General features: G+C 44.3%; 1 protein-coding gene across 7 annotated transcripts in view; it reads right to left on the bottom strand.

Annotated features, from left to right (window-relative positions):
- The window catches only part of SYNJ2 (synaptojanin 2), a 173,200-nt gene extending 170,378 nt beyond the window's left edge, over nucleotides 1-2,822 (bottom strand). For all 7 annotated transcript variants that reach the window (XM_037820421.1, XM_037820430.1, XM_037820438.1 and 4 more), the window contains exon 1: nucleotides 2,597-2,822. In XM_037820421.1, coding sequence (XP_037676349.1) covers nucleotides 2,597-2,723 — 127 coding nt within the window. In that variant the 5' untranslated portion in view covers nucleotides 2,724-2,822. The remainder of the gene's footprint in view (nucleotides 1-2,596) is intronic.
- Between the last annotated feature and the right edge of the window lie 19,880 nt (nucleotides 2,823-22,702).

Raw genomic sequence — 22,702 nt, 5'->3', positions numbered from 1 at the left:
TATTCCTTCAACGATCCTACTAGCAGGCTAGATGGCCCGCTGTGGAGAAGTATACACGAGGACTCTGCCAACACTCAACAAATCGTCAGTTTTTCCTAAAAACGCAATCCAATTCCAGCTGAGTCCCTTCCAGGGAAAGGCATTTTTCAAAGTTAGGATCCTTCGGGGGTAAAATGTGCCCTGAAGATGCTGGCAGCCAGTGTCGGAAGAGCATGTGCTTTTGGTTACTGGGCTGACTCACCTAATTCTCTGCTGCTCCCCGCTAAAGCAGCAATGCCATCTGCACTGGAGCTGGGCAGAATTTAGGATCACTCAGCAGCCAGAGGAGAGACCATTTCCCATGTGGGAATATAATTCAGTCTCCGCAGCCCGTCGTTACTCATTGGAGAGACCCATCACAGGAAAAAACACAGCCAAAGTGAAAAGAAAGCTGCCTCAACCTTTCACCTCATGGGAAGGGGGAAGGGTCAGTTTTAGGCTGGGAGCCAACAACACTGGTTGCCACAGGGTACTGTCCCACAGAAGTGGAGGCAGCCACCACCTTCTTAAAAAATGAACAACTACTAACCTTGTCAAGGGAAGGAAAGCAATAAAAGCCAGCCCTGCAGACATAGATGGGAATTTCAGGTTCAGGTATTTGTGGGCCATTCTGTATAATGGAGACATGTTCAGGATATTTTAGAAGTTTAAAACAACTTTCTAGTAAAGAAGGCTCTTACCAGCCTTCTCTAGGCCAGCAACACTGCCAAATGCTACAACTGCTTTTAAGGAGCATTTAAGAAAAACAGATTTTAAAAATTAAGTATTCAGCCTGAGGTCTACTGAAAAATGAATGCTAGGATAAGTGACAAACACAGATGCACGTGACTTGAGGACCCTCTGTTCTAGAATGGATTGTAAGCACCGATGTAATGTAATATATATACATCTCAGCACAACGTGACTTCTTGATGGAAAACATGCATGACATTACTCTCACTAGTTATTTTTAAATCTTCACTTTTGAAAAAGTATTTTTTTTCAAATGACTTCAGAGGAACTCTTAAAGGTGTGCAAAATTTGCTTAGTTTTGTGTAATCCAAGAGGACATTTTAATATCTTTGATGAAGCTGTGGTTTTGTACCATGAAATTAATCTCTCTGTTCTGATAAATATGCTATAAAGTAGATATCTAAAATGGAATGGAAATTTTCAAGACCTTACCAAATGACCAGATTTGGACTTCTCAGAACACAGCACAAATCAGAATATCTGATAATAACCTGATCCACAATTCACTGCATATTTTTGATGCTGAGGATACTGGAGACATTGTATCAGTCATCAAGTGACTGAAAACAAGCCAGATAGCTGTATGTTAATGAAATGATCAAGGAAGGGGAAGTAAAAGAGACGGTCCTTTCAAGACCTGAGTCAAAGCATACAAATGCAAAAAAACAAAAAAGAGTGGGGACGTTTGTAAAGCAAGTGAGCGCACTTTGTAGTTCTCCACCAGCTGAAGTAAGTGACTTTCTCCACTTTCTTTAGCTACAAACACTAGCAAGATGGTGCCGCTGGAAACCAGCCGGATGCGTAGTCTCCAGTGTCAAAAGTTTAATAGTCTAACAATTCCATCTGTTTTTGCTCACTTTGGTATTACCTAAGCCTTCCCCAGGAATTTCAGCGACAAATCAAGGCGGGGGGAGGAGGGGTGACACCAGGAAACCATGCACTGGATGACATTACAGATGCAGTCATATGGGAGTCATGCAGGCAAGGGTTGTGTCATCTGGGCAAGTAAATTTTCTAGCCTCTTCAGGTCTCAGTTTACTCATCTATAATATGGGGATGATAATAATAGCTCTTTCACATAATTGTGAAAAGTAAATGAGCTTATGTGTCTAAAGTCCTTCACACAAGTCTCAAAACTTCTGAACCCCTTACGCAAATACACTGGTTTAGCAACCGTCTAACTTCATATACACGCAGCTGAAAGGTACAGTCGCCAGGGAGTATATGTGCTTCCAAGTTCTGTACTTTGCAGTGCCGGCGCTCCTGGGCCAAGTTTTCACTCTAAACAAAGAAGTAAGTGTACATTTACAAGGCAAAATCCATCAGCGGTTTCTCGGAATCTGCAAGTTAAGGATCCCCTGCGGGAGGTGAATCCGCCCTCAGACAAACCAAAGGGCAATCAGTGGTTTCATCCGCTATTAAGTGCAAAAGAAAAAGAAACGCCAGTCACACGTTCCCACTGCTAAGTCACCGCCTCAACAATAGGTAGCGCGTCCCAATAGGGCTAGAACCTGGCTCTCCCAGAAGTGATCCCAACGGCGAGCGCAGGGCCGAGCGAAAAGCGGGGCGCGCAGAGAGGAGACCCCAGGGAGGGGCTGCCGGCCGCAGTGCGGGACCCACTCCAACCCGAAGAGCTCTCGGACGCCCCCTGCGCCATTTCATTCAAAAGAGCCACCTTCCTCCGCGCCGCCCCGGGACCGGTCACCCAGGGGAAGGGAGGTTCCCATCTGGGTGATTCTCCGCAAATCCAGGCGTCCTCTCCGCCGCACCTACTGGCAGTGGGGCGCGGGGTCGGGACCCGGAGGTCCGGCAGGCGCGCACTCACCGAGCGTAGCCACCGTTCCGGCCTCGAAGAGCAGGCAGTCCCCGCGGCCGCGCGCCTCCAGGAGGACGCTGATTTCCCCGGTGGCGTCCAGCCGCTCGAGCAGCCGCAGCCCTTTGCTCAGAGCCATGGGCGCCCGGCCTGGCTCCGGGCTGGGGACCCGGGCGAGGGCGCACAGCCGGCTGCGGCTCTCCGCGCTCCACGCGCCGCCACTTCCAGGAGTTTCACTTTGTGGCTCGGCTCCCCGCCCGGCGCAGGCTCCTCCCCAGCCTCCTCTTAACCCTCCTCTTCCTCCTCCTCCTCCTCCTCCTCCTCCTGGTGCGGGGCAGGTGAGGAGAGCCCTCGGCCGCTCTGCCGCCCCGGACCGCTGTCCGCGAAGGCGCCGCGCTCCTCCCGGGAAGGCAGCTGTGTGCGGCCGCGCGGGCTCCTTGGAGGCCCAGGCCGCTGGGAGTCCCGCTCGCCGGCTCCTCGCGCCCTGGGGCTCGGGCCGTATGCCGGGCTGTGGCGTGGAAGGGAAGGAGGAAGATGCCGCACATTCCTCGCAGCGGAGAAGGATGAAATCTGCGGAGTGTGCTATGGCGCATGCAAGAGTTAAAGGACACACGCAGCCTTATAAGGGATGCCCTGGCCTGGCTGGAAACCGTAGGAAGGCGCCAGGGGCCGTGGGGCCCTTCTGTAGTCTGTTGCGACCCTGGGCGAGTTCCTTCAGTTCTCCGTGCCTCAGTCTCCCTGTCTGTAAAATGGGAGTACTATCTGCCTTTTTAATAGGGTTGCGGTGCCGATCGAAGGGGTTAATTTGGGCAAGGGCTGGTAAGTGCCTGGCACGTGGAGTGTTCACAAGTTGCTTTTACTAGTTTTCTGTAATTAGTGCAGTCCATCCGCACACCAGCAGCAGGGAGATCACCGTGGGTTGTCATGGATAAAACAGAGAACTGAGACCTCTAAGTCTGAGATGTAAGACTCTTAGAAGGTGTGGCAGGTTGAGGTTGAATCACCTACTCCATTGAAAGACATATTCTCAATCCTAATCTGCATCCTTGTGGGTGTGACTTTCCCCTTTTGAAGATGTCATTTATAGTTAAGGTGGGGCCCAATTGAATCAGAGTGGACCTTACTCCATATAACTGGTGTCCTTTATAAGCAGAAGAAATTAGAAGATAATCAGAGAAAGACACACAAGAAGAAGCTGGAAGTCAGTGGAAACTGGGAGAGAAGACACTAGAGAGAGGTCGCCAGGCAGGTGGGGGCAGGGATGGAAGCCAAGGAACCCCAAGGATGGGGGAAGCCAGCACCAGACCACCACAGACTCCAGAAGAAAGTGTGGGGCCTGTTGAGGCCTTGATGTTGGACTTTAGCCTTCAAAGTCTTGAGCTGATGAATGCCTGTTGTTGAAGTCAACCCATTGTGTGCTATTTGTCACAGCAGCTGTGGCAAACTAAGAAGGAAGGCATGGGAGCGGGAAGGAGAGGAGGTGAGAACAGAAGGAAAATCCGGTTCCATCAGGCCCTGGAGTAGGCCACAGCAAGAAATTTAAATTGGCTATATTGTGGGGAGTTGATCAAGAGTGGGGGAGCCAGAGAGCCCTGAAAGTTATCAAAGCAATTACAAAGAAAAATAGGAAAGAGCTTTCAAATAATAAAAAAGCCAGTTTTGGTACCTGATGGCCTGAGATGCAAAAAGGGCTGTGAGGAGTCAGAAACAACCCCGGCATCTGGAGAGTGGGGCAGCGGGGGTAACATTGGCAGAGAGGGAATTGGGGAGGTCATTGGTTGACTGGAAACAGGAACTGGGAGTGGGGAAGGGTGTCTGATTTTGGTTATGTTGAGTTTAAGATGATGTTTTAGTTTCCTAGCTGCTAAAACAATGGGTTTAGCTTAGCAACAGGAATTTATTGGCTCATGGTTTCGGAGGCTAGAAGGTTTGCTTCCTCTTGGGTCAGAATCTTCTGACTGGCAATCTTTGGGATTCGTTTTCTCTCACATGGTGATGCACGTGGCGGCATCTTCCCCTTTCTCTTCCGGGTTCCGATGACTTCCGGCTTCTGGCCGCTCCTGTGGCTTCTCCTTCCATGCCCAGTTTCTGTCATCCGTATTGGATTAAGGTCCACCCTCACTCATTTTGGGTTCATCTGAACTACTAACATCTTCAGAGATCCTATTTACAAATAGACTCAAACCCACAGGACCAGGGGTTGGACCTGACCACACGATTCAATCCCCAACAGATGACGAAGGTCATTCAATGAGAAATGGCTGCCTACGAGAGCCAGAGATGAATAGTGGCAAGAGAGTAGAAAGCAAGGGTTTGAGCATGATGAGGGCAGAAAGAAAGACTAAAAGAAGTATCCAGAGAGATTGGCAAAGTCATGTGTGGGGAAGCTAAGGGCCTCAAAAGCCTTGAGAAGGAGGGAGTAGTCACGATTTGAACACCTTAGAAATATCTGTAAGAATGAGGAAGCAGAAAAGAACCTTGGTTTGGTAAGAAGGCAATGGTGGCCTTTGAGTGGGCAGTTATATTCAAGTGTTGGGTGAAAAAGCCAGGTTGCAAAGAATTAAGGTAGGAATACAGGCAGGAAGTGTGGGCTGCTAGCTCTAGAAGTCTGGCTGGGAGAAACACCAAATCAGGTGGAGGGGGCAGCAAAGGCTGTTTTAAATTAGGCTAGGCTTGCAGTGTCCTTAGAGGGCAAGCAACAAGGGGAGCAGAGAAGGAGTCAAAGATGTTGATGTGGAAGGGAGGGGTCCAGTCTCCAGAGGTGAGCAAGGAAAGCCGGTGAGGCAGAAGGCTCAGCTCTTCGTGGGGAGGGACTCAACTTCTTTTGCCTCAGGGGGGAGGGGAAGAATGAAAGGCCTGTGTGGAGAGCAAAAGGAGGAGAAGGTGCCAGGGCTGGGGCAGCAAGTGGAGGCTTCAGGCTCTCGGAAAGGTCAGACAGGACCATTGTTCTGGAGACTGGCCCTTGGTGAGCCCCAATAAGCAAAAAAAAAGGGGTGGGGTGGGGTGCAAGGGGAGGTTGGGGTGAGCAGAAAAGACCCAGAACAGTTGCTGTGGGGAGTGCTTTAGAAGAATCTAGAAGTTACCTTAAAATCCCTTGGACCTGAGAAGACACTGGCATTGTAAGAAAGGGTTAAGTTTAACTTTCACATAAAGGCAACATGGGATAAGGAAAATGGTGGCAGAACTGGCTTAAACAGTCTCCGTGGTAAAGGGAAGGAGAGAGAGAGAGCCATAACGTAAGTCTAGAATCACCGCCAACTCCTTATATTGGAAAAATAACCAGGGTTACTGGGATGTAAAGGGATATGAGGTATAATCAAAGGTGAGAACTCTCAGCGGGAAATTTAAACTAGTTAACTCTCTCTGATAGGCTGTACAGTTCAAAATCTCAAAGGCAGACTAGTTAGCTCTCTCAGATAGGCTGTAACCTTTGGAGTACCCAGCCAATGGGGAAACACGGGAGGGACTTGCGTTTTAGGGGTAGGATAAAACTATCACCATGTTCTTTTTCTGAGATGCCTGCCATGTGTCTGGCTGTGCATCCATTCTTGCAAGATCGTGAATAAATTCTTTTCTCCTCCACAACCAGGTGAGCATTTTTAAGGTATAATGCTCGTTTCTAACAGCATCATAGAGCTATGGGTAACCTTGGCTGATCATTTCTCTCTTTCCTCTTTCTGAAATGAGGAGAATGTCTCAACCCCGTCAGCTCTGCCTTAAGGATGCATCCGGGATACCCCAAAGAATTGGAAGAAGGAACTCAAACAAGTACCTGTACACGCAGCATTATTCATAGCACATTACTCACAATAGCCAAAAGGTGGAACGGTCCAAATGCCCATTAACGGATGAATGGATAAACAAAATGTAGTTCATCCATGCAATGGAATATTACTCATCCATAAAAAAAGAATGAAGTACCGATAATATGCCATGACATGGATGACCCTCAAAAATGTTATGCAAAGTGAAAGAAGCCAGACACAAAAAGACACATATTGTCCGATTCTGTTTATGTGGAATATCCAGAATAGATAAATACAATGCAGATTGGTGGAAGGGGGAAGGGGAAAATGGGAAGAAACTGCTTAATGGGTAAGAGATTCTACTTTGGAATGATAACAATGTTTTGGAATGAGATTCGTTGCACAATATTGTGAATGTACTAAATGCCACTGTATTGTTCAATTTAAAAATGGTTAATTGTATGTTCTGTGAATTTCACCTCAATGAATTATATTATACACACACCCACACACACACACACCCACCCACACACACACACACACACATCCCACATTCAAGATCTAACTGTTCACCATTCCCATTGTTTTAGGTTTGGGTCCCCGTGACATAGACTCTGAGCTGGAAACTGGCAGAAGGTGTATTGGAAGAGCTCTCAGGACCAACACCAAGAGGGAGTGAGGGGAGCGAGTTAGGGACAGAACAGCTCCCTTCAGCCAAGAGCAACCTTCCTAGCAGCTGAGGGAATCAGTGCCTCTTTTGGGGACAGGGGTCTGGGTAGAGAACCACAGTGTCCCTACATCCACTGGCCCCATCCTGGTCCAAACTGGAATCTTAATCCTAGAGCTAGTCACCCTCCTTCCACCCATGTCCCCTTTGGGTATCCAGAGTGATCTTGTTAAAACAATAAATCTGACCAGGTCACTCGGCACATCTCCCTCAGTAGAAGCCAAAGCCTTCCCTGTGACGCAGAGGCCCTCCGTGACCTGCCCCCAGCCACATCTCCGATCTCATCTGCCTCTACTTGGTTCTGTGTTCAGCCCACCACAGGCCCTTTGCTCTCCTCCTCTTTCTCATGCACCAGGCACGCCTCCACCTCAGGGCCTTTGCACATGCAATGCTGCTCCCCTAGGTGTCTATGTGACCTGTGACCGGTTCTCTCACTTCTTTCAGGTCTGTTGAAAAGTCCTCTTCTTAGCGAGGCCTTCCTGAGTTCCCTATCTAAATGTCCTCAGGTAGAGAGACAAGAGAGAGCAGCCTGGTATGTCCAAGGAACAGTAAGGCTGGTGCAACTGGAACACAGAGAGCCAGGGGGAGGTGGCAGGAAATGCAGACACAGTGCTGTAGGCCACTGGATAGTAAGGAATTTGGCCCCCAAAAAGAGGTCCCCCTTTGTCCTGGCTCCTGGAAGGGTAACTTCTACATGCTTGGAATTTCCCATGATTGAAATATCTTTTGCTGTTCATGGAGGACCCAGGACCACACCTGATCGTTCAGATGCTACTGAGATGACAGCCTGGGGCGGCCACCCCGGAAAGCTTAGGGCAGGGGCTGGCCCCACCAGAAAGACCATTAGTGAGGTTGGGGAATTGCAGCTTTGGGCTGGAGACTGGATCAACCACGGGAGCATCAGTCAAGCCAAGTAACGAAACCCCCAAAAAATTCTGGACACCCAAGCTTAAGAGAGCTTCCTTGATTGGTAATAGACCTCAATGTACCAGGAGGGCGACGCATTGACTCCAATTAGAGAATACATGGACACGTGCATTGGAGAACCTCCCAGACCTTGCTCTCAAAGTCTCTTCTTTTGACTTCTGATTCGTCTCCTTTTTAGCTATTAAAGAACAAAACAAAACAAAACAAAGAACAAAACCCTGTTATCCTAAGTATAGCACTTTCCTGGGTTCTGTGAGTTGTTCCAGCACATTATTGAATCTGAGGGCCTGGTGGGAACCCCCACATTTGTAGCCAGTTGTTCAGAGGGATGGATGACCCAGGAACCCCCAAATTAGGAGGTGGTGACTGAAGGAAGGAGGCTTGTGCCCTTAGCCTGCGGAGTCTGAACTAACTCCGGGTATCTAATGGCATTATATTTGGTGTCCAAAGTTAACTCAGTCACTGTAATGACTTTGGCTTCCACTCCGAATGAGGGGGAAGAGAGGAATGGCATCAGGTGTGTGTTTTACGTGGCTCCCTCTAACTGCGGAATTGGAACTTGACTGAAGGGGGAAGGCAGAGGGACAGAGACCGGCGAAGACTAGGTGGGAGGCTGCTGCAACAACCCAGGGGGTTGCTGGTGGTGGTTGGACAAGGTGACAGTGGAGCGTGGAGGAAAAGAGTCTGGTTCTGGATAGATTTTTCAAGGATGAGTTGACAGGGTTTGCTGAGAGACCAGATATGGAATGTGAGAGAAAGACAGGTGTTTGGGATGACTCCAGATTTGGGCCAAAGCAGCTGAAAAGCCGGAGTTGCCATCAGGTGAGGTGGGGACAGCCGTGGGAGGGCAGGTGGGGCATGTTAATTTTGAGAGGCCTATTGAAAATCCAGGTGGAGGTGGTGCGCGGGCAGTAGGTTAGTTAAGTCTGGGGTTCAGAGGTGAGGTCTGGACAGATATGTAGACATAAGGGTATTAAGCGTGTAGATGGTGTTTAAGTTTACCAGAGCATGAGGGCTGATCAGAAAGGGAAGAGGGCCGAGTCTGAGCCCGCAGCATGCTGACATTTGGAGCTAAGGGAGAAGAGGAGGAAGCATCAGTTAACTGAGGAGAGTTCAGTGAGGCAGGAAGGCAACCAGGAGCCTTAGAATGTCCTGGAGTCCAAGGGAAGGAAGTGCTTCGAGGACACAGTGGTCAGCGATGGCGAGGGCTGCTGACGGGTCCAGGAGGATGAGGGCTGAGCCTTGTCCTTTGGATCTAGCCCTGTGGAGCTCACTGGTGACCCTTACAAGGGTGGTTTTAGAGGACTGGCAGGGGAAAAAGTAGTTGTTTGTTACAGCCTGTTTCTTCTTGTTTGGCCCTTTGTATTCATGAAGATCTAGTTATTAACTTCAGGTTATTTAAAAGCGTGCAGTATATTTGGAGACAGTGATTTTGACACACACACACCCCCCCACACATAGACACCCACACTAGCTTCTCCAGATGAAACACTCAAATTCCTATAAATGCCCCTCATTCCTATTTTCCATTGCATTAATTATACTTGTAATTTTCCTTGGACCATCTTCTGGTTTCCCCACTTCTGAAAATGTGGAGCACAACTGGACACAATTCTCTAAAAAGGGGAGCATAATTAAGGGGGCGATACAAATGACTTCCTCAATTGGTTTCATGTTCATGTAACTTGGTACTTGCCTTAAAAAGGAGTCATTACAGTGTGATTGTGAAAGCCTTATGGATCACACTCCCTCTATCCCGTGTATGGATGGATGAGTAGAAAAATGGGGACAAAAAACTAAATGAAAAATAGGGTGTGTGTGTGGAGGGGGTTGGGTGTTCTTGACTTTTATTTTTCACTGTTTCTGGTACAAGGAAATGTTCAAAAAATCGATTGGGGTTATGAATGCACAACTATATGATGGTACTATGAACAATTGATTGTACACTTTTGGATGACTGTATGGTATGTGAATATATTGCAATAAAATTGAATAAAAAAGGAGTCATTAGACGTACAACTAATTATGATTTAATTTTTATATCTTAATGAGGGTTTTCATCTAAGTGCATTCATAAGTTAGAAAAAATCCTTTTGTCAGACCACATGCCCTTTTGGGGGTTCAAAACAATATTCCCGCATGTACACTGGCAAAACAAATCAACCCATCAGCAAATAATATATTTATTGGGTATCTATGTGTAATGAATTTCTTGCATTCAAAGATTTCTAGTCCTAATTAAAAAAAAAAAAAAACTTCATAGTTTTTAAGGTATTTTGCTATATACAATATTTCATTAAATATTAAGAACACTGTGAGTGTTTAAGGCAAAAACCAATATTCTCCATTCATTCTTTGATTCATTCAATCAAACTGTAACCTTCAGTGAATTAATTCAATTAAGGATCCTTGTCTTCCCCTAAGTCCAAATTACTTAACATTGCTGGGGAAATTGTATAACCATCTATACTGGTGTCATTTTTAAAAACAATAATCATTTTATTATTTTTATAACAGTATGAGATATAATTCATATACCAAAACAATAATTATTTAATATTATATTCAGTTAGTTTTCAAATTGTCTCATAAATGTTGCAGTTTTTTTTCCATGTTTTGTGTGAATCCGACTCCAAATAAGGCTAACACACCATGACTGATACGTCTCCTAAATCTGTTTTCATCTACAGGTTTCTCCTATGTTTATTTTTCCTTCCTTTCCATTTCTTTGTAAATCACATGTCCAGTAATCCTTTGCATGCTGGATTTTGCTGAGTGTGTTCTTGTGGAGTACTGTTTCTCAGTAGTTGGATCTAGAAGCCTGATCAGAATCTGTTTCATGGCTAGGGGTGTGCTCTCAGCCCATCTCCCCTCTTGGCCAACTACCAACCTGTCACCTGGACGTGGGCAGAGACTGACTGCTTCCTGCTTCCCCTCCCAGCTGTCACCACCCTCTCATGGCTCTGCTCGCACTCAGGGTGAGTTGCATTACCCCACCCCACCCCCCAACGGCTTCCGCTTGCAGTACGCCCTCACGTGGCCGACATGGCTCTGTAGACCTCTCCCTGCTGGTTCTCCCCCTTCCTGTCCCTCCCTTCTTCTCTCCCCCGTGGGGTTCTAGCCACGCTGCCTCTGTCTGGATCCCGGACTCTGTCCTGTTTCCACCAAACCATCTTCCAATGGGCATGTCCTTCTCTGCATTGTTTTCCAGCTTACATGTAACCTGTTCACTGGGATCTGACCACACTATTTTCCTGGCCACATGATCCTATGCTTCTCCTTCATGGCAGCTTCACCGCTTGTAATCATGTATATATTTGTGATTTACTTGTGTATTAGGATTCTCTAGGGAAAAAGAATTAGCAAGAGATATCTGTAAATATAAGATTTATAAAAGCATCTCATGCAACTGTGGGGATGCACAAGTCCAAATTCTGTAGGGGAGGATGCACGAGTCCAAATTCTTTAGGGCACGCAGCAAACTGGCAACTCCGATGAAGGTGTTCAACGAACTCCTCAGGAAATGCTTCCCTGGCTAGCCAAAGAAGTGAAGGTTCTCTCTCTTTCTCCCTTAAAAGCCTCAACAGATTAGATTAAATCCAGCCAACTGAATTCTCTAAGACACACCCTTTGTTGATGTAATCAATCACAGGTGCAGTCAATTGACTGATGATTTAATAAACCAACCTTCTAGTTTATTAGCCAGCCACAAATGTCCTTGCAGTAATGGTTAGGCCAGTGCTTGCTTGATCAGACACTTGGACACCATCACCTGGCCAAGCTGACACATGAACCTAACCATCACAGTCCACCTCTTGTCAACTTGGCAGTTATACGCATCACCTTAAACCATACTTAATCTCTAAACAGAGCACAATAACAGACATATATTTCGCCTAACAATACTCAGCTGTCCTGCGTACAACCGGAAATGCACTAAATCTCTCCAGAATAGAGTGCAAGTCCTTGGGTAACATTGACTCCTAAACTTGATTTTCTATAACTTAAATACTGCAAAATGAACACTACAGCTTATGTCATATGATAAGGGAATAAGATAGAGAAGAAAACAAAGATATTTGCTTTACGGACAAATACAAACATACTCATAAAAAAAAAAGAGGAAATATTCATGCCAACATAGTCCTCCTTTCTGTAACTGGTTACATGGTCATAGTTCATATTTATCACTACTTTCTTCCACTACCCATTCCGTGTTCCCTTTACCCTCAGCAAGCACTACAGCTGGCCATGATTCTTTGCCTGGTGGAGTGACCAAAACCTTCATTTCTGAAGTTTTAGGGCAATTGGTAGTCCTGCCTGGATTGAGTTGTTACCATTTTCCATTGACTTTAACCACAGGGCATGGTAGTACTAAGAGACACCCCAGGGGATCTCCTGTATTCCAGGAAAACTCTTCTTTACCTCCATTGTGTAGTTGCAGTGCTATTTCCCCTTGATAGTCAGGATCAATCACCCCAGCCAGTACAGTAATCCCTTTCCTTGCCTGTTGATTCAGAGGCATAAGAAGCCCAAAGTGGCCAGGTGGAACTCTTAACTTTCAGTTCAATGGGATTATTGTTGTGTTTCCCGGTGGAAGCACTCCTCCTTTTGGAACACAGCTTTGTAGACAAGCAAAGCTTAAACTTGCAGGGACAGGAAGCAAAAATTTACCTAGAGTATCACTAGGAGTGATAGTGAATGGTGCCACTTCTGTTTCCACCCCTGGATTCCTGGACCCATAAATCCTGGCTATAGGAGAAACAGCACCATAGAGTGGACACTGATTCAGAGCATACACAGCCTCCTGGAGAACACGGCCCCAGCCCTGCAAGGTATTGCCAACCTAGTTGGCGCCGTAATTGTGTCTTCAATGGGCCATTCCACCGTTCTATCAACCCAACTGCCTCTGGATGAGGGCAACATGGGAAGAGGAAAGAATTCCATGAGGATGTGCCCATTCCCTCACTTCATTTGCTGTGAAGTGGCTTCCTTGGACAGAAGCAATGCTGTGTGGAATACCATGACGGTGGATAAGGCATTCCATAAGTCCATGGATGGTAGTTTTGGCAGAAGCATTACGTGCAGAGAAGGCAAACCCATATCCAGAGTATGTATCTATCCCAGTGAGAATAAATCGCTGTCCTTTCCATGATGGAAGTGGTCCAATGTAATCAACCTGCTAGCAGGCAGCAGGCTGATCATTTCGGGGAATGGTGCTGTATCAAGGACTGAGTGTGGGTCTCTTCTGCTGGTAGACTGGGCACTCAGCAGTGTGGCCAGGTCAGCCTTGGTGAGTGGAAGTCCACGTTGCTGAGCCCATGCATAACCTCCGTCCCTACCACCATGACCACTTTGTTCATGAGCCCATTGGGCAATGACAGGAGTGGCTGGAGAAAGAGGCTGATTGGTATCCACCAAAGTCATTTTATCCACTTGATTATTATAATCTTCTTCTGCTAAAGTCACCCTCTGGTAAGCATTCACATGGAACACAAATATCTTCATGTTTTTTACCCAGTCAGAAAGGTCTAACCACATACCTTTTCCCCAGACTTCGTCACTACTTTTCCAATTATGTTCCTTCCAAGTCCCTGTCCACCCAGCCAAACCATTAGCAACAGCTCATGAATCAGTATACAAATGCACCTCTGGCCAGTTCTCCTTCCAAGCAAAATGAACAACCAGGTGCACTGCTCGTAGTTCTGCTCACTGGGAGGATTTCCCCTCACCACTGTCCTTCAGGGACAACCCAGAAAGAGGCTAAAGTGCTGCAGCTGTCCATTTTCGGGTGGTACCTGCATATCAGGCAGAACCATCTGTAAACCAGGCCTGAGTTTTCTCTTCCTCAGTCAACTGATTGTAAGGAACTCCCCAAGAAGCCATCACTCTGGGCTGAGAAAGAGAAGGTAATGTGGCAGGAGTGGGGGCCATTGGCAGTTTGGCCACTTCCTCATGTAACTTATTTGTGCCTTTAGGACTTGCTTGAGCCCTATCTTGTACATACCATTTCCATTTTACGATGGAGTGCTGCTGTGCACACCCAACTTTATGGCTTGGTGGGTTGGACAACACCCAGCTCATGATAGGTAACTCAGGTCTCATGGTAACTTGGTGGCTCATGGTTAAGTGTTCTGTCTCTGCTAAGGCTCAATAGCAGGCAAAAGCTGTTTCTCAAAAGGAGACTAGTTATCTGCAGAGGATGGTAAGGGTTATTTCAAAATCCTAAGGGCCTGTGTTGTGATTCTCCTATAGGAGCCTGCCAAAGGCTCCAAACAGCATCTCTATTTGCCACTGACACTTCCAGCACCATTGGATCAGCTGGATCATATGGTCCAATTGGTAGAGCAGCTTGCACAGCAGCCTGAACCTGTCACAGAGCTTCATCTTTTTCTGGTCCCCACTCAAAACTAGAAGCTTTTTTGGTCATTTGGTAAATGGGCAAGAGTAGCATACCCAAATGAGGAATGTGTTGTCTCCAAAAACCAAAGAGGCCAACTAGGCATTGTCCCATTTTTTTGGTAGTAGGAGGGACCAGATGCAACAGCTTATCCTTCACCTTAGAAGTGATACCTTGACATGCCCCACACCACTGGACACCTAGAAGTTTTACTAAGGTGGAAGGCCCCTGTATTTTTGTTTATCTCCCATCCTCTGACACGCAAATGCCTTACCAACAAATCTATAGTAGTTGCTACTTCTTGCTCACTAGGTCCAGTCAACATATCATCAATATAATGGACCAGTGTGATGTCTTGTGGGAGGGAGAAATGATCAAGATCCCTGCAGATAATACCATGACATACGGCTAAAGAGTTGATCTACCTCTGAGGTAGGACAGTGAAAGTATACTTCTGGCCTTGCCAGCTGAATTCAAATTGTTTCTGGTGGTCCTTACTAACAGCTATTGAGAAAAAAAGCATTTGCCAGATCAATAGCTGCATACCAGGTACCAGGTGTATGTTGATTTGCTCAAGCAATGGTATAATATCTGGAATAGCAGCTGCAATTGGAGTCACCACCTGGTTAAGCATACAATAATCCACTGTCATCCTCCAAGATCCATTTGTTTTCTGCATATGCCAAACAGGAGAGTTGAATGGGGATATGGTGGGAATCATCACCCCGGTGTCCTTCAAGTCCTTAAGAGTGGCATTAATCTCTGCAACCCCTCCAAAATCTGGTATTGCTTCTGGTTTACTATTTTGCTAGACAGGGGCATTTCTAATGGCTTCTACTTGGCCTTTCCAACCATAATAGCCCTCACTCCATGAGTCAGGGAACCAATGTGGGGATTCTGTCAGTTGCTGAGTATGTCTATTCCAATTGCGCATTTTGGAACTGGGGAAATAACCACAGAGTGGGTCTGTGGACCAACTGGACCCACTGTGAGACAGACCTGAGCTAAAACTCCATCAATCACCTGATCTCCATAAGCTCCTACTCAGACTGGTTGACAAGAGTGATGTTTTGGGCTTCCTGAAATTAATGTCATTTCTAAGCCAGTGTCTAATAATCCCTGAAATAGCTCAAATATTCTTTCTTTTTTTAATCTTCATTTTATTGAGATATATTCACATACCACGCAGTCATACAAAACAAATCGTACTTTCAATTCTTTACAGTACCATTACAAAGTGGTACATTCATCACCCAAATCAATCCCTGACACCTTCATTAGCACACACACAAAAATAACAAGAATAATAATTAGAGTGAAAACGAGCAATTGTAGTAAAAAAGAACACTGGGTACCTTTGTCTGTTTGTTTCCTTCCCCTATTTTTCTACTCATCCATCCATAAACTAGACAAAGTGGAGTGTGGTCCTTATGGCTTTCCCAATCCCATTGTCACCCCTCATAAGCTACATTTTTATACAACTGTCTTCGAGATTCACGGGTTCTGGGTTGTAGTTTGATAGTTTCAGGTATCCACCACCAACTACCCCAATTCTTTAGAACCTAAAAAGGGTTCTCTAAAGTGTGCATAAGAGTGCCCACCAGAGTGACCTCTCGGCTCCTTTTGGAATCTCTCTGCCACTGAAGCTTATTTCATTTCCTTTCACATCCCCCTATTGGTCAAGAAGATGTTCTCCGTCCCAAGATGCCAGGTCTACATTCCTCCCCGGGAGTCATATTCCACGTTGCCAGGGACATTCACTCCCCCGGGTGTCTGATCCCACGTAGGGGGGAGGGCAGTGATTTCACCTTTCAAGTTGGCTTAGCCAGAGAGAGAGGGCCACATCTGAGCAACAAAGAGGCATTCGGGAGAAGGCTCTTAGGCACAACCATAGGGAGGCCTAGCCTCTCCTTTGCAGCAACCATCTTCCCAAGGGTAAAACCTATGGTAGAGGGCTCAACCCATCAAACCACCAGTCCCCTATGTCTGTGGTCATGTTAGCAACCATGGAGGTGGGGTAGGCGAATACCCCTGCATTCTCCACAGGATCCTCAAGGGGGCACTACATCTTTTTTTTTATCTTCTTTTTCTTTTTTTTTTTTTAACTTTCCCTTCTTTTTTAAATCAACTGTATGAAAAAAAAGTTAAAAAGAAAACAAACATACAATAAAAGAACATTTCAAAGAGACCATAACAAGGGAGTAAGAAAAAGACAACTAACCTAAGATAACTGCTTAACTTCCAACATGTTCCTACTTTACCCCAAGAAAGTTACCTAATATAGCAACATTTCTGTGAACTTGCTCCTACTATATCCATCAGAAATTAACAGACCATAGTCATTCCTGGGCATCCCCAGAACGTTAAATAGCTTATCTGTTCTTCTTGGATTATTGTTCCCCCTTCCTTAATTGCTCTCTATTGCTAGTTCCCCTACATTTTACATTATAAACCATTTCTTTTCCATTTTTCAAAGTTCACATTAGTGGTAGCATATAATATTTCTCTTTTTGTACCTGGCTTATTTCGCTCAGCATTATGTCTTCAAGGTTCATCAATGTTGTCATATGTTTCACGAGATCGTTCCTTCTTACTGCCGTGTAGTATTCCATCGTGTGTATATACCACATTTTATTTATCCACTCATCTGTTGAAGGACATTTGGGTTGTTTCCATCTCTTGGCAATTGTGAATAATGCTGCTATGAACATTGGCGTGCAGATATCTGTTCGTGTCACTGCTTTCCGATCTTCCGGGTATATACCGAGAAGTGCAATCGCTGGATCGAATGGTAACTCTATATCTAGTTTTCTAAGGAACTGCCAGACTGACTTCCAGAGTGGCTGAACCATTATACAGTCCCACCAACAATGAATAAGAGTTTCAATTTCTCCACATCCCCTCCAGCATTTGTAGTTTCCTGTTTGTTTCATGGCAGCCATTCTAACCGGTGTTAGATGGTATCTCATTGTGGTCTTAATTTGCATCTCTCTAATAGCTAGTGAAGCTGAACATTTTTTCATGTGTTTCTTGGCCATTTGTATTTCCTCTTCAGAGAACTGTCTTTTCATATCTTTTGCCTATTTTATAATTGAGGCGTCTGTACTATTGTCATTGAGTTGTAGGATTTCTTTATATATACAAGATATCAGTCTTTTGTCAGATACATGGTTTCCAAAAATTTTTTCCCATTGAGTTGGCTGCCTCTTTACCTTTTTGAGAAATTCCTTTGAGGTGCAGAAACTTCTAAGCTTGAGGACTTCCCATTTATCTATTTTCTCTTTTGTTGCTTGTGCTTTGGGTGTAAAGTCTAGGAAGTGGCCGCCTAATACAAGATCTTGAAGATGTTTTCCTACATTATCTTCTAGGAGTTTTATGGTACTTTCTTTTATATTGAGATCTTTGGTCCATTTTGAGTTAATTTTTGTGTAGGGGGTGAGGTAGGGGTCCTCTTTCATTCTTTTGGATATGGATATCCAACTCTCCCAGCCCCATTTGTTGAAAAGACCATTATGACTCAGTTCAGTGACTTTGGGGACCTTATCAAAGATCAGTTGGCCATAGATCTGAGGGTCTATCTCTGAATTCTCAATTCGATTCCATTGATCTATATGTCTATCTTTGTGCCAGTACCATGCTGTTTTGGCAACTGTGGCTTTATAATAAGCTTCAAAGTCAGGGAGTGTAAGTCCTCCCACTTCGTTTTTCTTTTTTAGAGTGTCTTTAGCAATTCGAGGCATCTTCCCTTTCCAAATAAATTTGATAACTAGCTTTTCCAAGTCTGCAAAGTAGGTTGTTGGAATTTTGATTGGGATTGCATTGAATCTGTAGATGAGTTTGGGTAGAAATGACATCTTAATGACATTTAGTCTTCCTATCCATGAACATGGAATATTTTTCCATCTTTTAAGGTCCCCTTCTATTTCTTTTATTAGAGTTATGTAGTTTTCTTTGTATAGGTCTTTTACATCTTTGGTTAAGTTTATTCCTAGGTACTTGATTTTTTTAGTTGCTATTGAAAATGGTATGTTTTTCTTGAGTGTCTCTTCAGTTTGTTCATTTCTAGCATATAGAAACATTACTGACTTATGTGCATTAATCTTGTATCCCGCTACTTTGCTAAATTTGTTTATTAGCTCTAGTAGCTGTATCGTCGATTTCTCAGGGTTTTCTAGATATAAGATCATATCATCTGCAAACAATGACAGTTTTACTTCTTCTTTTCCAATTTGGATGCCTTTTATTTCTTTGTCTTGCCAGATTGCCCTGGCTAGCACTTCCAGCACAATGTTGAATAACAGTGGTGATAGCGGGCATCCTTGTCTTGTTCCTGATCTTAGAGGGAAGGCTTTCAGTCTCTCACCATTGAGTACTATGCTGGCTGTGGGTTTTTCATATATGCTCTTTATCATGTTGAGGAAGTTTCCTTCAATTCCTACCTTTTGAAGTGTTTTTATCAAAAACGGATGTTGGATTTTGTCAAATGCTTTTTCAGCATCTATTGAGATGATCAATTGATTTTTCCCTTTCGAGTTTTTAATGTGTTGTAATACATTGATTGTTTTTCTTATGTTGAACCATCCTTGCATGCCTGGAATAAACCCCACTTGGTCATGGTGTATGATTTTTTTAATGTGTCTTTGGATTCGATTTGCAAGTATTTTGTTGAGGATTTTTGCATCTATATTCATTAGGGAGATTGGCCGGTAGTTTTCCTTTTTTGTAGCATCTTTGCCTGGTTTTGGTATTAGATTGATGTTAGCTTCATAAAATGAGTTAGGTAGTGTTCCATTTTCTTCAATGTTTTGAAAGAGTTTGAGTAAGATTGGTGTCAGTTCTTTCTGGAAAGTTTGGTAGAATTCCCCTGTGAAGACATCTGGCCCTGGGCATTTATTTGTGGGAAGATTTTTGATGACTGATTGGATCTCTTTGCTTGTGATGGGTTGGTTGAGGTCTTCTATTTCTTCTCTGGTCAGTCTAGGTTGTTCATATGTTTCCAGGAAATTGTCCATTTCCTCTACATTATCCAGTTTGTTGCCATACAGTTGTTCATAGTATCCTCTTGTAATTTTTTTAATTTCTTCAGGATCTGCAGTTATGTCACCTTTTTCATTCATTATTTTGTTTATATGGGTCTTCTCTCTTTTTGATTTTGTCAGTCTAGCTAGGGGCTTGTCAATCTTGTTGATCTTCTCAAAGAACCAACTTTTGGTGATATTTATCCTCTCTATTGTGTTTTTGTTCTCTATGTCATTTATTTCTGCTTTAATCCTTGTTATTTCTTTTCTTCTACTTGGTTTAGGATTGGTTTGCTGTTCATTATCTAGCTTCTTCAGTTGATCCATTAGTTCTTTGATTTTGGCTCTTTCTTCCTTTTTAATATATGCGTTTAGTGCTATAAATTTCCCCCTTAGCACTGCTTTTGCTGCATCCCATAGGTTTTGGTATGTTGTGTTCTCATTTTCATTCGTCTCTATATATTTAGCAATTTCTCTTGCTATTTCTTCTTTAACCCACTGATTGTTTAGGAGTGTGTTGTTTAACCTCCAGGTATTTGTGAATTTTCTAAGTCTCTGATGGTTATTGACTTCTAATTGTATTCCATTGTGGTCAGAGAATGTGCTTTGAATAATTTCAATCTTTTTAAATTTATTGAGGCTTGTTTTGTGTCCCAGCATATGATCTATTCTGGAGAAAGTTCCATGAGCACTAGAAAAGTATGTGTATCCTGGTGATTTGGGATGTAATGTCCTGTATATGTCTGTTAAATCTAATTCATTTATCAGATTGTTTAGGTTTTCAATTTCCTTATTGGTCTTCTGTCTGGTTGATCTATCTATAGGAGAGAGTGATGTGTTGAAGTGTCCCACAATTATTGTGGAAACATCAATTGCTTCCTTTAGTTTTGCCAGTGTTTCTCTCATGTATTTTGTGGCACCTTGATTGGGTGCATAGACATTTACGATTGTTATTTCTTCTTGCTGAATTGCCCCTTTTATTAGTATGTAGTGGCCTTCTTTGTCTCTCAAAACATCCCTGCATTTGAAGTCTATTTTATCTGAGATTAATATTGCTACACCTGCTTTCTTTTGGCTGTAGCTTGCATGAAATATTTTTTTCCATCCTTTCACTTTCAGTTTCTTTGTGTCCCTGTGTCTAAGATGAGTCTCTTGTATGCAACATATTGATGGTTCATTTTTTTTATCCATTCTGTGAATCTATATCTTTTAATTGGGGAGTTTAATCCATTTACATTCAACGTTATAACCGTGAAGGCATTTCTTGAATCAGCCATCTTATCCTTTGGTTTATGTTTGTCATATTTTTCCCCTCTGTCTATTAATATCCTTTATTGTACCCATACCGAATCTCTTTAGTACTGAACCTTTCTCCAAGTCTCTCTGTCCTTTCTTTGTTTCTCTGTCTGTAGGGCTCCCTTTAGTATCTCCAGTAGGGCAGGTCCCTTGTTAGCAAATTCTCTCAGCATTTGTTTGTCTGTGAAAAATTTAAGCTCTCCCTCACATTTGAAGGAGAGCTTTGCTGGATAAAGTATTCTTGGCTGGAAATTTTTCTCACTCAGAATTTTAAATATGTCGTGCCACTGCCTTCTCCCCTCCATGGTGGCTGCTGAGTAGTCACTACTCAGTCTTATGCTGTTTCCTTTGTATGTGGTGAATTGCTTTTCTCTTGCTGCTTTCAGAACTTGCTCCTTCTCTTCCGTGTTTGACAGTGTGATCAGTATATGTCTCAGAGTGGGTTTATTTGGATTTATTCTATTTGGAGTTTGCTGAGCATTTATGATTTGTGTATTTATGTTGTTTAGAAGATTTGGGAAGTTTTCCCCAACAATTTCTTTGAATACTCTTCCAAGACCTTTACCCTTTTCTTCCCCTTCTGGGGCACCAATGACTCTTATATTCGGACGTTTCATATTATCTATCATAATCCTGAGGTCCATTTCGATTTTTTCAATTTTTTTCCCCATTCTTTCTTTTATGCTTTCATTTTCCATTCTGTCATCTTCCAGGTCACTGATTCGTTGTTCAACTTCCTCTAGTCTTGTACTATGAGTGTCCAGAATCTTTTTAATTTGGTCAACAGTTTCTTTAATTTCCATAAGATCATCCATTTTTTTATTTAGTCTTGCAATGTCTTCTTTATGCTCTTCTACGGTCTTCTTGATTTCCTTTGTATCCCGTACTATGGTCTCATTGTTCATTTTTAGTTCTTTGAGTAGCTGCTCTAGGTGCTGTGTCTCTTCTGATCTTTTGATTTGGGTGTTTGGGCTTGGGTTATCCATATCATCTGGTTTTTTCATATGCTTTATAATTTTCTGTTATTTTTGGCCTCGTGGCATTTGCTGAACTTGATAGGGTTCTTTTAGGATTTGTAGACCAATTGAAGTCCTTATCTCTAATTTATCAGATCTACAGCTTCGTGGAGTACACTTTCTCTAACTAACCAGCAGGTGGCGTCCACGAGCCACCTGTTCTCCACAAGCCAGTTCTCCCCTGTTTAGCCTTTTTGGTGAGTGGGGGAGTGAGTCTTGTGGGGTCCAATTGGTGTACCAAGCTTGCGTGTGTAGTTGGTGTTGCCTGCCCTGTATATGGGGCGTGTTTCTGGGCAGTCAGGGAGGGGGGGGTGGCTCTAACAATCAAATCTCCCTGGTGATTCTAGAGTTTTAAAGCTGCTGCAATAGTCTAATCCTTCAGTTCAGTCCTGCCACAGTTTGTCTCTGCCACTGACCCACAAGTCCTTGGTATTGGCGTATGGCTCCTGAGACTTGCAAGTGGGCCCTTCTTCCAGGCCGTGCACCCCGGGTCCTCTGTTGAGGGATGACTGTGCTATGTCACAGGTGAGTGCCGTCCCCCCAGGGCAGTTCTGGGCTGCTGGGCTGTGTAGGGAGGCTCCCAGTCTGCTGAAATGATGGCTGAATGGGGCTTTGTTAATTCACACTGCTCTACCTTCCCAACTCTGGGACAATCAGCTGAGGTTGCAGGGAAGGCTAATGTCCACACCCAGTTTTGTGGTGTGTGCCTGTTATTTGAAGCACTTCCGTCACACTGGGTTGTCTGGGGCAGCTCTGGGCTATGGGGCTGGTGATGGGCAGGAGTGTTTCCTGTCCACCAGGATGATGGCTGTGAGCGGACACCCCGTTTTCTTGGGAAGTTGTGGTGTTTACTGAATTTTCTCAGCCACTGGATTATTGCCTTTTGTCTCAGAGCTCTCTTAGTTCTGCTCTTGACTTGACCTGCCCAAATTGCAAGTCTTTGAAGCTTTCTGTATTGGGCTTCTTAGAGTAATTGTTTTAGAAAAAG

Source organism: Choloepus didactylus, chromosome 2 (genome assembly GCF_015220235.1).
Source record: "Choloepus didactylus isolate mChoDid1 chromosome 2, mChoDid1.pri, whole genome shotgun sequence".
NCBI lineage: Eukaryota > Metazoa > Chordata > Mammalia > Pilosa > Megalonychidae > Choloepus > Choloepus didactylus.
The sequence above is the reverse complement of the archived record's forward strand: the minus strand, read 5'-3'. Positions and strand labels throughout refer to the sequence as shown.